General features: G+C 40.5%; 1 protein-coding gene across 3 annotated transcripts in view; it reads right to left on the bottom strand.

Moving 5' to 3' along the window:
• The window catches only part of ASMTL (acetylserotonin O-methyltransferase like), a 30,607-nt gene extending 14,897 nt beyond the window's left edge, over positions 1–15,710 (bottom strand). For all 3 annotated transcript variants that reach the window (XM_064437797.1, XM_064437806.1, XM_064437786.1), the window contains exons 1-7: positions 15,554–15,710; positions 13,877–14,008; positions 11,939–11,986; positions 11,256–11,320; positions 9,167–9,228; positions 6,979–7,087; positions 1,269–1,695 (exon numbers count right to left, since the gene is read on the bottom strand). In XM_064437797.1, coding sequence (XP_064293867.1) covers positions 1,269–1,695; positions 6,979–7,087; positions 9,167–9,228; positions 11,256–11,320; positions 11,939–11,986; positions 13,877–14,008; positions 15,554–15,646 — 936 coding nt within the window. In that variant the 5' untranslated portion in view covers positions 15,647–15,710. The remainder of the gene's footprint in view (positions 1–1,268; positions 1,696–6,978; positions 7,088–9,166; positions 9,229–11,255; positions 11,321–11,938; positions 11,987–13,876; positions 14,009–15,553) is intronic.
• Between the last annotated feature and the right edge of the window lie 484 nt (positions 15,711–16,194).

Raw genomic sequence — 16,194 nt, 5'->3', positions numbered from 1 at the left:
TTCCCACTAATTCAGCATAAAACTCAGCACTTCATACTATGACTACACTGGATTAGTGGGAAGGGAAAGCTTCTGCTTCTATTTGCAGCCTCCACTGTCTTCTACTGCACAAAATCAAATTCAGCATCACATCACTGTAAACTGTACATAATGTGCAACAAAATACTGATGATTGTCCATATATTTTTTACTTAAATTGAAGAAATGCTAAGCATTATCTCAACCCTCCAAATACATCAATACTTGCTCCCTATGGATACCCAAGGAAGTTCACAAATGCAGCAATCTCAAGGTAGCTTTATTCCAAATCTCTCAATACTGCTTTGCATGCCTGCAAGCAGCACAACCACAGATCTATGGAGACCACACTATGATTTTTCCTTCAGATCCAAGTACAACTTTCCGCTATGTCAGCAAAACCATTGTCCACTGTCTTGCGTGCTTCCTTCCATCCCTTCTCAACTTCGTTGTATTTTTAGTTCCACATTTGTCATTTCACTGTGACTTTAGCAGTTTTTTCACCTCTTCCTAACACATGAATGACTTGATGGAGATCAGTGATCTGTTAGAATGACTGGCATTCATTTCTCCTGCACTGTCTTCACCACACTGGAGCTGTGAGTAGGAAACCTGGCAACACTTAAAATGTCCAGCTACTGGTTTCCCATCAGACTTGGCTGCTACACACAGCATGTGACCTTCTGTTTGTAAGCTGTTATGTGAATCTCCATGCAGTATCTGATGGAGACAATCAGCTAGACATACCTAGAACATGAAACAGTATAAAAAAATAATCTCCTTAATAGGGAATAAAAAAATTAAGATCTTCCACAGAATTCTAATGCTAAGCATTGAAAGTTAGAAAGAAATAAAATATCTACAATTCTTGTCACAGTTTTAAGTCAGATAAGTCAACAATGTTAAATGCTTTCTTTGAAGAGTATATAAAGGTAACTTCCTGCTTGATTGTGGTCTTACATTCAGTTAAAAAACCAAACTTTTTTCCCCTCTCAAGGGACAAATTTTTATCAAATGGGTAACTGAAGTTTCGTAGAACAGAAAAGCAAATACAAAAAAACACAATGTCTGCACTGCACCAGAAATTTCAGCTATTTTAGTTTCTCTGGTACTTCAGTGGTCCCTGTATACCGATTATTAATGCATTCTTAACCCAGCTCAAGTATTTCACGTTACCTGCTATACTGAAGTCCAATAAAACAATCATATCAGTCAGCAATGTAATGCATAGTTTTATTTTTCCCACTTACCTTTGAAGCTCTAAAACCATCCATCAGCTCCAGAATTTTAGATGGAAGTTTTGCTGCACTTTCTAACACTCCATTCTGATTTTCCAAAGGCACCATAAAGCCAGGTCTGCCACTAGGGCTGTTTTCGGAATTGTAAATAGCTCCTGAGGAACACATCCCACTGCTGTCCAGCTTACTAGCACCTTTTTGCTCTGTGAAATTTGAAGATTCACTTTCTCCATCACTTAGGTTCTCAAAAGTGTCCACAGAAGGGATAGAGTCATACTTTTTATGCTGTACATTATGTTTAGGGGGCGGATAGTACAATTCTGCTAGCTTTTTGCAGAAGTGATTCAGAGGAAATCCCACCACGTTCAAGAAGTCTCCGTGGACATACTCAACTAACATTCCACCAAGGGCTTGAATTCCATATCCACCAGCCTTGTCCCTGAGGGAGAGAAAGCAAAAATGACATGTATCTAATTCAGGTTAAGATTAAAGGTAGCACAGAACACAAATAATCTACCAGTACTGCAGAGTCTGGAATGAAGACTAGCGTACTCAAATTAAGAGGTGGATTAAATCTGCCAGTTAGGCTCAACACTTCAATTTATAAATTTTAAGGTAAATATAAGGATCAGTATGGAGCTTAGTGAGGAGCCTAAGGTCTTTATGCTTCAGACAGTTCAAGTGCCATGGTCACCTAAGCAGGAGGTACATCAGCTGACTGCATTCAGACTGTGTCGCCATAGGTTACCCAGCATTCTCCAAGTCCTGGCTACCAAAACAGTAACAGCAAATGCCACTAAGACCAACATTGCCACCGGGTCACCCAGCTGCATACTGACCCTAGCTCTATTCCACAAGAGGCTGAAGGACCTTTAGGAATATGTTAACTCCAAAAGGAGCTCACACTGAAGACGACAACTCAGAACTCAAATGATTTTAGTATACATCTTGAGGATCTCAGTCATAGGAATATCCAGAATGAGGATCAGGAAGATAGGACTTTCTTGGGGAGGAACAACCTGTTCAAATACAAAATACACTACTACCCCATTCAGCCCTATCCAATTGTTATGTAACCCTCTGAGATAAAAGCAGAGTTGTGGTTCACAATACTGTGCTCTTAGTCATGGTAATCCTAGTAATTTGTCACAGGAATGTATTTTCACAGAAAGTAACCTTGGAAATCTAATTTGTCTTTAGGTGTAATCATGCAAATTCCACTGTGTGGAATGGAAGTGCATACAGGCAGATAAGCTGCATCAGACCCAAGAATTTTACTGTTCACATTTAAGAGACAAAGCAGTAACAAGGTATGCTTACTACATGATAACATCAGAATCTGAAAGCCTAAGTCAGCAAGCTTTAAAACCAAAGGTCAGTTAGTCTCAGATATATTAACTTCAGATAGTATGGAATGACACAAACTACTTGTGAAAGAAAGTTTCTACACAAAGACGACTAGATTTTTCATCTTATAATTTGATCAGAACCAGCTCTTTACATTTTTAGAACTTATTTCTGGATTCCTTTTCAGATAGTCTCCTAAAACAGAGGAATCAGTATCCCAGCAAATGGGATTTTTGAATTGGTATGAACTAGGGAACACGGCTTTTCCTTTAACTTTGCAATTTAAGCACTACTATATAGCTTTGCTGTTTTTTAAATTATTCCTTCTTTTATAATATCAAGACTTACACCATCTAAGTTAGGAATATTCTAATGACTAATAAGTCTTTTCATTTTTAAATGAAGTAGCAGTCCAGTAGGATGATGTCATTCAGGTATACACTGACAAGGAGGCAAAAACCATTGTGACCATCAAAAGTAGTGGTATCATACTGCCAGCAAGGACATTAACACCATTGACCATACCTTGTTTATTTTTATACAGAACTTTACATTCTGCCATTGGATCCTGAGTAGGATTCTCTACTACAGCTACAGTTTCTAGTCCAAAAGCATGAGGCTATGTAGTTAGTTCCACTGATTTTTTTTTCAACAAGCATCTTCCATGCTAAAACCCAGAATGTAATAGTATTTACATAGCTCTCATAACTAGCTCTGCCTAATATGACTGGTTTTTGTAACTAGTTACTTTAATTAGCATAGCACTAACTTTAAGGCTTCATTTATAACATTATGCACAGCATCAGTTAATTTGCATTATAATAAAAAAATGCAAATCAATTTAAAGATCTTTTGACAAACAATAAGATTACTGCTGCGACCAAAACATTTTTTAGTAACTGGCTGTTGTAGGGGATACATGATATCAGCAGGAATGTGTGCAACATCCACTGATTAAAACCAACAAACAAAAAACCCAAACCGACCAAACAACACACAAACCCCCACACAATAACAGCAGGAACGTGTGCAACATTCATTGATGTAAAAAAAAAGCAACAACACCACCACCACCACAAAAACCCACAAACGACAGTCAAACCCATACAATGGGAGAAACAGTGTTCAGAAGGAGGTAAAATAGAGGTGACTCTTGAAAAGCACATTTCCTTCATGAGCTGTGGAACTTTAGTCAAGCCACAAAATAGTGTAACAACGTATACAATATCTGAATTGTCCAACACAGAGCCAACGGTCAAATAAGTCAATTGCATTAATAAGCGCTGGGGCTCCTACAGATGAAATGAGATGCTTGGCTGGGTTTTAGGTGGGTTTCCAAAGGAAAGAACACATGTATGAGCTATACATGTGTCTTGGCCCATACAGTGACATTATTAGAAATACAGACAAATTTCAGCCGCATTAGACAAAGTCCATTTGAGCTAGTGACTGGGCTTCGCTAGTAGTCAGAAAGATATAGATACATCACTGACAAAATTCATCATTACTGAAGAAAACATTTCAAATACATTAGAAGCAGTACACTAATTTCTTGCATCTCAACTATTAGTCAGTTGACTGGATATCCAAGCTTAGTTATCTTTGCATATCTACAAATTAGACAAGTCCCATCTTTAGTTCCTTTACATACGAAGTTAGTGTTTTTGTAGAGCAGAGAGACAAAAACTACTGGCATGACAGAGGTAAGGAGAAGCAGAAATTGGTTGCCTGTCTCTTGGGAGAGGCAACTGGTAGGTACCCGGTCAGCATAAACACGTCATGGAACCAGAGATGGGTTTCCATTTGCAAAGGAACTTATAAAGGAGCAGAGGTAGGCAGGTACAAGAAGAACATTTGCTAATAAGTTCTGGTAAATGTAGAACAACTATTACATACAGAGAAGTCAACTGTAGCAACATGTTGGATTAAAAATAATATTCAGAGTTAATTCCACTATAAGACCAGTACAGCTCCCCTTACTTCCGTAATCCTGCACCTGGATGATTTTTGCTCTTATGCTCTAAGAGCTGATAACCTCAAGCTATCCATAAGCTCATCTGTGCTGGAGCCTGTTATTATTCATAAAATATAAAAGATACATTTGCTAGAGATTTGAAGGAAATAACTCTTAAGAGAAATCATACGAGGGAAGAAAGTTAGACATTTGCATTCTACATTTTATTACTTCATAGTTAAAGCCTGAAACTGTAGAGCTCCAGCCTCTGCAATCACCTCTTTCCCAGAGTGCAGTAGGGTCCTTTCATTTCATTGCTACCATTCAGAGCAGAGCTTCCAAAACTACACTGGATCTTCAGACTGGAAGTTGTGAGCAGAGACAGAGGAAGTTGTTCACAGGGGAAAGATTACTAAATAAAAAGCTCAGTCAAAGCAGCTGCAGAAACTAAGTCTAGTCATTCAACAAGCCCAAGACAGGATTAATCTGGTACAGCTCTTTATAGAGAGCCAGAAAAAAGAGACACTGCCAGCAGGAAGAAAATCCTTGGCTGTTAAGAAAAGGAATAAAACAGAAAGACCATCTTTCTATAGTCAAAATTTTTGAGTGTTTTTATAGCCTCATTACAGTCTACCTCGAGACAGTGCTTCTCCCTCCTCCCTTGTTCATACTTTAAGTCAGCTGTATACTTTTAGGATTAGTTCCTGTGTCACCAGTGACTGACGTTTTAATCCATGCCAATTTAGTCCTTGCTATAAAAAGACCTCAATCCAATTCTCAACAGCACAAGAGGGTCAATTTTCTTTTAATTTCTCATGTGATCATTAAGTCTTGCATGATTTCACAAAATTAAGTCACCATTAAAAAAACCCAAATGATCACTTGAACTGCAATAGTGTTTAGAAAAACCTGTATGCACTTAAATGTGTAACCAGTACGGGTAGCCACGGAGGACGGGACAAAACAACCAGAAAACCCCATGGGAGACTTCTCCTTACTGTTTTGCAAAAGTTATAGGACACTACACTTAGTAGTTCCTTCCCAAGGCCAGAGCAAATGCTTCCTGCCCTCTTGACTATGAGTGAAGATTGATTAGCTTCTGCTCCAGAGAGTTCTGAACCTTTGGTCCCTGAGAAACCCTTCCTGTCACACACCCTGTTGAGCTGAATGAACAGAATTACACAGTGCTGCTCATGAGCCATTTTGCTGCAGCACAGCACTACTAAAGCATATTTACCTCCAGAGGATATTATCAAAATATTCCAAGATATTTTTCAACCTGACATTCTTCCTAAAAATCTATGAATATTTCTCCTCCAAACTGCAACTTTCTTATCAGCTGCATACTAAAGATCACCTTCCAAAAACCCAGCTAGGAATTTCTGTTACAAATTGTATTCTTGCCAAAAGATTCTTCTCTGCATAACCCAATTTTGCTTCAGTCTCTTTAATAAGCTGGGAGCCTCACGTGTTCAGAAAGTATGCTTCATTCACACATAAGCACAAATAAATCCAAAGTCTGCATTGGTTCCTCCTTCTCCAGTAAAAGATGACTGTATTGTTTTATAGCACAAATGAGTATAAAAATACACCACGACTGATATTCTTACAGTCAGAATTGAAGTTACAGAGCCAGAAGTTCACCTCGCATAACCAGCTATGCAGTCCATAGTGCTAACTATGGCCTGATTTGCCTTCACTGACCTTCAGCTAACACAAAGGACAGGCAAATTCTGTAAAGTCACAAACATTACTTTGTTGTCTCCAAATAAGTACTTTTTAATTTTTTTTTTTTTTAAACAATCTAGTCAGCTTCATCTTAGGAGCAGTTAGGCATTCTGTTCTCATCTTATTTCTTCTGTGAAATCAATGTTGTCTGTAAGTATATTGCAAAGATAAGCTGATAGACAATTATGACGTAAGAACATATATAAGCTGGCTGCAAGAATAAATAAAAATTAAATTGGCATTTCTTGAATCAGTGTGATTTTGATAAACTAAATAAAGCAAGTTGTAGCTTCTTTCAGCAAAGGTCTCTAATACCCTGCTTATCCAATACTCACTCAGTTCTCATTATAAAACAGGTGAATGATCTGTTGTCTCGGATATCCAAGCTCCCTGAATGCCTTTGTTAACAGAGAGCTAACTGTATACTGCATGAGTGCTTGCTCTAATCCAGAGTATTTCAATAGTATTCACTTTTCAAATTTGTTAAGGTACTAAAAAGGTAGCTCACTTTCCTGGTGGGAATGGTAGTTCTAGATAAGAACAACAGAACGCATATCTGGCATCACCCATACAATCATTTATCATATACCCAAGCAAAACTTCACAGAACACAGGACAAAACGTTCTATGCTGGTGGCTAATAATGTACCCTAAGGCCTATTCCCAAGTACTGTGTGATAGCTTCATACTTACATCGGCTCCCCACTATGTATGTACTCCCATAAGAGCTCTTCAGACAGGTCAGAAAATTTTACTTTAGTCTCTTCATAGAAATCAGTGACTTCTGTCTCTAGCTGATTATCTACAGAAAGGAAGAGGTCTTATTAGAAACAGAAATTGTAAGTTAGAGAGCACAATCTCTGTTTTATTTCAGTTTGTGTTCATTTACCTTTTTTTCTTGGGAAAAATTAAAGATACTACACAGACGTACGAAATGACTAATAATGCTTGTTAGGGACAGTGGACTCATAACTTCCCAAAAAAAGTAAAAGCTTGCATTTTAAACCTCTGCAGTCCTGTCCTGGGGCTAACAGGTTGCTCTCCCTGTGTGGGATACACTCTTTAAATTAATAATGCTTCCACAGAGCTAGCATACACATCCAGCACTGAGTACAAAGATGACTACAAACACCTGTCTGACTTTGACTGTTGTCAAAGAACTCTTAACAACACATCACAGTTAAACATGTAGCTGTTACAAATGCTTGAATGGGAATGTGCAGCTGTATCTGTACTACAGCCTCAGGCATCCAGCAGTCCCATCAGTAACCATCCCTGTCATTTTCATACTAACTCTCAAGAAATAACCAGATTATTTCAGACTTCTGTATCTAGAAGTGGTTGAGAGAAGGCCAGAGGTGCAGTAATGTACAGCACAGCTGGGTGTGGACCGTGTTGCACGTGGCACTGTGAATCTGGTATCACTGCAAATGGAGGCTTTTCCAGAACATGTTTAAAAGGAGACAGCCTTGCACAAACAATGGTGCACATTATAGATCATCAGTTCTCTACTCCCTCCTATAAAACTCAAGGTCAGCATCTCCTGTTACTGCCGGCCTGAGAGCAGTGGGAATTCTTGAAGAGGAGTAAGAAAGATCCACAGTACAGACCAAGGGAAGAATACTAACCAACTGCTAATGGTGTTAGTGTTGAAAAAACATTTAATGACACAGATGAAATAAAAACGTTGCTGCATATGAAGACAGATTACGTTTTTCAGTATTGGTAAAAAAACCCAATGAGCTCAAGATGAAAATTCCACCTGTGGAATTTTGTATGTGGTACTTAACAACAGCATTGTAATTATAAACTAAAAATGTATTCTAGAAAATGCTTCCATTGGTCGCATCACCTGGGGAACATGCAGATTTATGATATTTTTATTTGTCTAAATATGATGTAGCTTAACTTTGTAAACTTCAAATGAGATGTGCTGTCATAGCATTGGTACTGCGCTTTTACTGTCTTCCTAGAGTAAACAATGAAAGGCATTATTATTCTTGCTGGATTGCTCACAGGAACCCCTTGAAAACATGTTTTATTTCTTTTGCAGCAGCTCTTTTTCTACTGTACTAGCATATCAGTAAGGGTACTGGATCACTGACTGCTTCTGTTACAAGAGTTAAGCACAATCATTCCAGTAAAGATTAAAAGCTGTAAAATATTTGTCTACAGAAAGAATAAGTCCAGTAAAATTTCAGAGGAATGATCCTTGCAGAAGTTCCACTAAAAGAATATTGGCATGATTATCAGAGGAAATCCTCAACAGCAAACACTCCTCAAATTATATTAATGGTATGGCTCTCAAAACCCACTTGCTTGCGATATAAATTATCTGATAAAGAACGTTGATGAATCGCTGCCTGAAGTTCATTAACAGTCTGAGGCATTAAGCCATTACTTTATTCATGCCCTGAAAATGGGCTCTAAAGCTTCCCTTATTTACTGAGAAACTAAGTAACTACAGATACAGCAACCACTTGTATTCATCAGCTAGTGTAATCACAACACAGGAATAAAGTTAAGATGGATCAGATTCTGCTCAGTCCCCAAGTTTGTAGTGCCTTACTTGAATTTCATTTAGAATATTCCCACAATTTCCACTGGTCTTTTAATTAGTCCCATGGCTTTCAGAGACAGTATTTTTAAAGTCTGTTGTATTTTTTCATCCTCCTTCCTGTGTGAAAATTGAATACAGGAAGAAGGTTGGCTTTTGTGGGGAGTTTTTAATTTATATATTGATATGGTAATTCTCATCTTGAGGAGAAAGCCAGTTCAGACTGTATATGAAAAACATCCATCGTGTCTCTTCACTTGTACAAGTCCTTATGAGAATAATATTTAATGAAAATACTGAGTTTTAATAAAATGACACATGTACCTTTACTGCTGCAATGTATAATAGCCACTCCTGTGAACACACTGTGCTCCTTCCCACTCAACCTGTCGGGGAAAAAAAATGTGCATTAAGCAAGACTTCTATGAAATCTGTCATGTGCAAAGATGTCCTACATGATTATGTTACTACAGCCTGAGAAACATACCACTATATTATTACATCACTTGATAGCTCTGACATGTATCCTAAATAAACATGCTTGGATTTTTTTTTAAATTTCAATTATAGGCAAAAAGACATTGGCAAAACAAAAAATATCAAGAGATTCAGTCATTTCAAGTTTCCAAAGTGTCACTTGTACCGATGTCCACAATTTGCAAGAGTAGTCCATGGCATCAGGCTCATTTAGCGTACGCAGAAGAGAAGTGACTATTTCAAATGCATAGCAAAAGCCAATCAGCATAAACACTACCATTACAGGCATCTTCACGGAAAGCTGGCAATAAATAGCTAGGTGATGTAACTTAGACTAAACAAGTGATAGGCAGCTAGAGTTTACGTACTCATTTAATCCAGACTGGCGCCCAGGGATGCCACGACAAGCCAGAGTAACAGATGCAGAGCGCAGAGGAAGGGAGCCTATATTCGCTTACCGCAGACCCATGTGCTCGCTCCTATAGCGGCTCCAGAGCGCCACACAGTGGCCGATTAATTTTGAGGCCTTTAATTTTATTAATCTACCGCATAAGCAATGGAAGTATAATAAATAGCATGAGAACTTGAATCTTTGAAGAGACTAATTAAGGAATAGTCTCCTAGGGATTAGCCAGGCTATTATTAGATGTGATGACCAGTATCTTGCACGCTTAGCATCCTGCACAAGATTCCACCTAATTAAGATGAAACATTAGTGAAAATTTTAATCTGACACTTTAGATATATGCAAATATATATATTTTGTCTGCATTTCTTCCTGTTCATATAAAACTAAATTAAAGAGGAGTTCTAAAAAGCTAAATTTTATGTGCATTTCATATCCATGATTAAGAGACTGACCTACTGAACTTAAAAAAAAAGCCCAAACATTTGCATGTGTTAGAGGGAGACTAAGCACTGTAAAAAAAAAAAGTACTATTTTTGAACTAACCAAACTTGGCATAATTTCAAGAAAAAACAGTTTTGAGAAATCTCTTGCCATACAAGATTCCTTTGGGAATCTCCTAATAATAACATACACTGCTGTCACTTTTTCTTTTTTAAATACTACTACTAAACTAGTAACATGCCACAAAGGATCAAAAATTCAGCCTAAGTCATCATTGACAAAAATATAAATCTAAAATAGGCATACAGAGCAAAACTCAAAAAAAGTACCGAGCCACTTGTATTCTCTCTTTAGGAGATGCCTGAGTGAGAATGTAAACTGGTGAAACACGCAGTGCACCTCTTCTGTATTCCCCCAATAAAACAGAAGCTTGACTAGTGCATTCATCACATCTCACCCTTCAGAAAGGAGGTGACTAGAGTTAGTTGGTGTTTCTTAAAAGAAGAGAATGCTACAAGATAACATTAAGCCTGTAGGGAAAAGTATGCTTTAGGAAAAAAGCAGAAGCCTCAGAAAAACCCACCAGCCCACCATCCATGGGGAACACTGATGGACGCAGATTTTTCATTCCTCAGTTAAACTACAGAATTTAAAGCAATTGTCCACGGACACCTATCACCATGTACCTTCTTGTATATGTAGCATTCTTCCATTAAACCTGAAACCACTTCTGTGATGGTTCTGTCCTCTTCCCCATCAAAACTTCTCCCCGTATCTCCCCTTCCTGTACCAGCTGAAGCATACATGCAATAAATGACTTGTGATAAGAGACTCTGAAAACTAATCCAAGTGAAAAACTGTTATTTACATTCCGGTCACTTTCCTAAGGTGAAGGGGCAAGAGCAAGCAGCTGTGGGTAACATAAAAGCGGGTCTAACTTTGTCAGTGGCAGAACTGGCTTATACAATTTAAAAGTAATTGAAAAATTTGTGTCCACGGAGTTCTTCACACACATCAACGAATCTGTACAAGTCCTTTTAAAACAGCTTAGTATACACATTTGGAATCTTACTTAAAACCACAGACCTTGACAGCATCCTATAAGCATCTTGCTTATCAACTGGTTTCTCTAGGATCTGCTCATCCACCGTCTAAAACAGAAAGACAGAGTCAGTGTGCTGCTTTTTCTTACTTTTCAGAAACTGAAGCCAAAGTTACGTTTAAACCAGGGCTTCAAACACGAGTCTACTGAGTAGAGCAAGAAGCACAGATACTTCGGTAGTACAGGTAATTTAGTGTCAAGCACATAACGAGTGCAACGTGCTGCCCTTGGGTGGCTGCAGCTCTCAAACAAAAGGGTAATTCAACTTCTGTCCTTAACCATTCACTGTCTCTGTGGAGATCAGAGGTATGAAGCGATGCCTGCTACAAGGTACAACATTGAACAGTTCATATAATCTGGACTTCACAACAGTCAACAGTTGCCCAAGAACAGAGTTTCCATTACAAACTATAGGATCCAAGGTAATACTTACACAATACTAGTGCCTCTGCAAAAACAGCAGCAAGGTTTCTAGAACTCAAGATACCAAAAATCGCCTTGCTGGGAAAAAAACCGTAAAACCCACACCCCAAAACCCATGAGATGCAGCATATTGCGGGTATAACTGCTCAGTGAAGATAGTTTTCGAATTTCGAACCTAGAGATACAAGTGTTTTCTACGCTTGCCATAAATTAAAACAACACTACACCATTGAAGACTTCTTACCACAATCGTGTCTGCTCCTATGACAACATCAGGTGTTCTCAGGTGTTTCTGCAAAGGTATAAAGAAAGAAGATATTTCTCAAAAGAAGTAGAAAGAACAAATCCTTTTAAAACTTAAGGTAAGAAAATATAAGTTTGCTGGTTTACATGTAGGCCTCTACACTGACCTGACAAGACACTGTTTCTCCTTTTGCACTGTTTACAAAATAGTAATCATTTACATCACCATAAAAGTGACAAAAACAGGAGGTTTGAGCAGTCGCATTCTCAGGTCACGATTTTGCCCAAATGTGTTACTGATGAACAAATGCATTCAGTAAAGAACTAACTGCATTCTCAAAGGTCAACCTGATCTTCAAGGTGGCACACAGAACTCCCTTTAAAGGAAGTGCTCAGTGTGTGGAAATCAGGGAGTACAGCATTGAAGCCCTCTATGATCATTTTTGCAAGCCAAGTTCTGCTGAAAAAAAAAAGAACAACAAACAAAAAACCAAACCAAACAAAAAAAAGCCCAAAACTACTGACAACTAACTCAGCTACACTTGGCTTCTCTCTCTCAAAAGGGAACACATACAGTCACACAGAATCACCATTCTGGGGAACTGAGACGTAGGGGTGTATAGAGATTCCTTGCAGCCTTTTCTTGGCTTTCAACTGTAATCTGTTCTTTTAGCTGAGTTTTGATTTACTTGCATGTTATAAGGTACATGGTTATTATTTAACACAGCAAGACAGGAAACTTGTCAGCAACTGCCATCATTATATTAAAAATTTGGTAGGGAGGTGATTTTTCCTGTAGAAAGTCTGTTGATGTGCTCTAAATAGAACTAATTAAAGCTATCATTAAAAACCAATCCTGTGTGAAGAAGCATTTTGAAATCCACTGAACTGGAGTTACTGCCAGCATAGTGTTTCCCAATGAAAGCCCAGCATAAGTCAGTCAGTGAGGCTGGGTTTAAAATCCACTCTCCTAGTGTTGCACGATCCTCTGAAAAGAAGTCGACAGAAACCTGGATAACGATTTACACTGGAGATCGTGCAATGTTTGCTTTGAAGAATGGTGACATCTGGCAATGTCATTGGTTTAAAGGATTCGACATTCCTTTCCCACCATCAGTATAGGTTTAACAAAAACACTCCTCTCTTTCAGAGCTATATTATTAAGAAATTATTATGGTACATTTTGTGGGATCTACTCAACTAGATTTCTAAATAGGTTCTGGTAGAAAACAGCCTCATGTGCTCAAACACAGTGATCACAGCCAAGGGCAGAAGTCAAATAAGCCACTGATGGTATAAGTTGTACCACTGGTTTTGATAATATTTAACATACAAAATGGATGCCTTGACCACAGAACCTGAAATCACATCAGCTTCTCCCTTCTTAAAAGGAAATTTCTTTGCCCACATGCTTTAAAACAAAACATGTCTTTTTTTCCTGCTTTCCTCCAGCACCTCTATACTCACAAATTCTGAGCTATTCTCTTGTCACAACTGTTCAATTGAACTACTGTTCAACGGAAGCTACAGCAAAGCACTGGATTAACATCAGTGTGTTTTTCTATAGAATCTGCCTCCACGGTCAACAAATACCAGGAATGAACAGGTACGATCATGTGTCAGGATAAGATCCAGCTATACACCTGACTGTTGGAAGGAACTACCAAGTGTATATCCCAAGCGAGAGTAGGTGCACCGCTGACAAGAGACGCGGGCCACTTCTGTTTGTGCAAAGCCCGAACCGCAGGCAAGAGACCTTCTTTTGATTAGGTGAGTTAATTTCAGGAAGCTATCTTTCACAAATGACAGAAACCTTCCGTTTCCCTTTCATGGGGAGAACGCACTCAGAGACCACATATGAAGTACATGCAAATTAAGTCACAGTAACATGCGCCACTTAAAGACAAAAATCTTGTTGCCAAAACAGGCAGTAACTTACTACATGCATTCTGTTTGCTACTTCAAGAGCTTTCTGTTTTGCTGTTTCCACAGCATACTCATAAGGGGCTGAAAAAGATGACTTTTCAAGTGTCTCCTTAAACCAGGATGGGACTACCTCAAACCGCAGGCCCTGTAGCAGAAGAAAGCAACGCAATCAACCTAAACTTGTTATTAAAGACTGTTCCCGAGACATATTAAGCAAGCAACAAATTTGATTTTTGCTCTTTCCTCTTTAACACATACCCCCACACCCCCGCCAAAACACACAGAGGAAAAACCAGTGCTTCTGTTATGGTGTTCGGTATATACATATCATTTACAAGCAGTCCAAAACAAAAAAAAAATCCAATCAGAAAGAACTTTTAAAGTTGTGTGCTTACTTGATTTTACCCTTTTTATTTATCAGAACCTAATCACATTAGTAATTTCACCATTCTGTATAAAAATCTAACAGTATTAAACTTATGCACTTCATAAACAGACTATGTTACTATTGGATTTTTTTTTTTTAATTGAATCCACCCGTAGCACTACTTGTGCAGCAGCAGCACACATTCTTACAGGAACTTTACCACCCACACTTCATGTGTTATTATACATGTGATAAACAGAAAACAAGAAGAGACAGTTTCTGTACGGTTTTGTCAAAACCATTCTTCCTACTTCTTGCCTCCAGGTTATACCTGTAAATTTACTACACCCAGCAGGCGCATTATGTTTCTAATAACTTACTGCACGCTTGAACCTTGGTGCTCCTCCACATCTCTGTGTTTTGAAAAGAATATAATTGTTCCCCTTTAAGTTCAACTTCTCCCACGAAGAACAGTAATGCTGAGCAATCTAAATTAGATGCATTGTAACACTTGAGTGCTATCCAGCAGGCCGCTGCACCTGGCCCAGCGAGGCTGGCACATTCCTCTGCAGGGACTGATGGGCCTGGACGAAGGGTTGCAGCTTTCTTTGTGCTCCCCAAAAGCTTTACAGAAATAAGAGCAAGATACCTTAACCCCCCCCCCCCCCAAATACTAATCCCCTGAAGTCTTCATATGCTTCAGAACCCTAAATCAGATTTTTTCAGAAGTTTAGGTATTAAGTATCCAAAGTGAGGGCAATGGCAGTACATTTTTAATTACTTTGGTCTACTGTAAGACCTTCTAAACTTCTCTATTATATACCAGAAGTAATTGCATCGGCACTGTTCAGTCTGAGCAAGTCTTTTATTTGTTTGATTACACCACCTCCCGGTCAGCAGAACACTGTAATCCACCCTCGTATCAATCTGATCATGAAGAAACCGACACACACGGACTTGCTTATGAGGAAAACCTGACCAAGAATAACAGGGACTGAAAACCAAGGAAACAACCCGTAAGCCAGCGTGCAGCTCGGGGGGCCAAAACGCGACGGCCGCCGGCCGCGCAGCTCCTGCCCGCCGCTGCCCGGGCTGGTCGGGCCGCCGCCCCCGCCCCCCGAACACACCCAGCCCGGCAGGACCAGCAGGCTCGGCCGAGGGTTGTGCCCGCCCTGCGGCGCCGGCCGCCGGGAGCCGCCGGGCCCCGCAGGCCACGCCAGGCCCGGCGCCTGCTCGTCCCGCAGCACCGGGGGCCGCGGGGTCCGAGGGCGGCCCCGCTCCCCGCGCCGGGCGAGGCGAGGCGAGCGGCCCGCCCGCACTCACCACGTTGGTGAGGATCTCCTGCCGGCGCGGCGAGGCGCTGGCCAGCACCACCCGCTTGCTGACCAGCTTCCCCAGCACCGGGTTCAACACCATGGCGGCGGCAGCGCCTCAGCCTCCCGCTCCGCGCAGGTCGGGGGGAGGAGGGCGGTCGTCGTGGCGGCCTTATAGGGCGCCGGGGCCGCGGGGCGGTGCCGGGCCGGGTCCCTCCCAGAGGGGCCGCGGAGGCCCCGCGGGGGGAAGGCGGGCGGGGAGCCCTCGGGGACGGGACGGGACGGGACGGGGAGGGGAGGGACGACGGGCTGCCGCCGCGTCCGCCACGCCGCCACCGGCCCCGCCTCGGCCCCCGGCGCGGGCGGCCTGGCGGAAGCGCGTAACGGCAGGCTTAGATGAAGAGGACTAGGCGTCACGGGCAGGTTTCGCGTCGCAGGAGCCACGTTTAACGCCCCGCCTCCCCCGCCCCGATAATTCGTGAATGAAGTGTTTGGCAAAGAGGCGGTAGCGTTCATTTTTTCGGTCAGAAGGAACTATTACCATCATCTGGTTTGATGCAAATCTTAGATATCGCCTACTTTACATTTTAAGCAAGTAGAAAAGGCTCAGCATAAATCCTCAGTTTTCTTGCCAATAACTTGGAAATAGGG

The sequence above is a fragment of the Phalacrocorax carbo genome, chromosome 1, assembly GCF_963921805.1.
Source record: "Phalacrocorax carbo chromosome 1, bPhaCar2.1, whole genome shotgun sequence".
NCBI lineage: Eukaryota > Metazoa > Chordata > Aves > Suliformes > Phalacrocoracidae > Phalacrocorax > Phalacrocorax carbo.
Note: the sequence above shows the minus strand (reverse complement) of the source record. Positions and strands in the feature narration are given on the sequence as shown.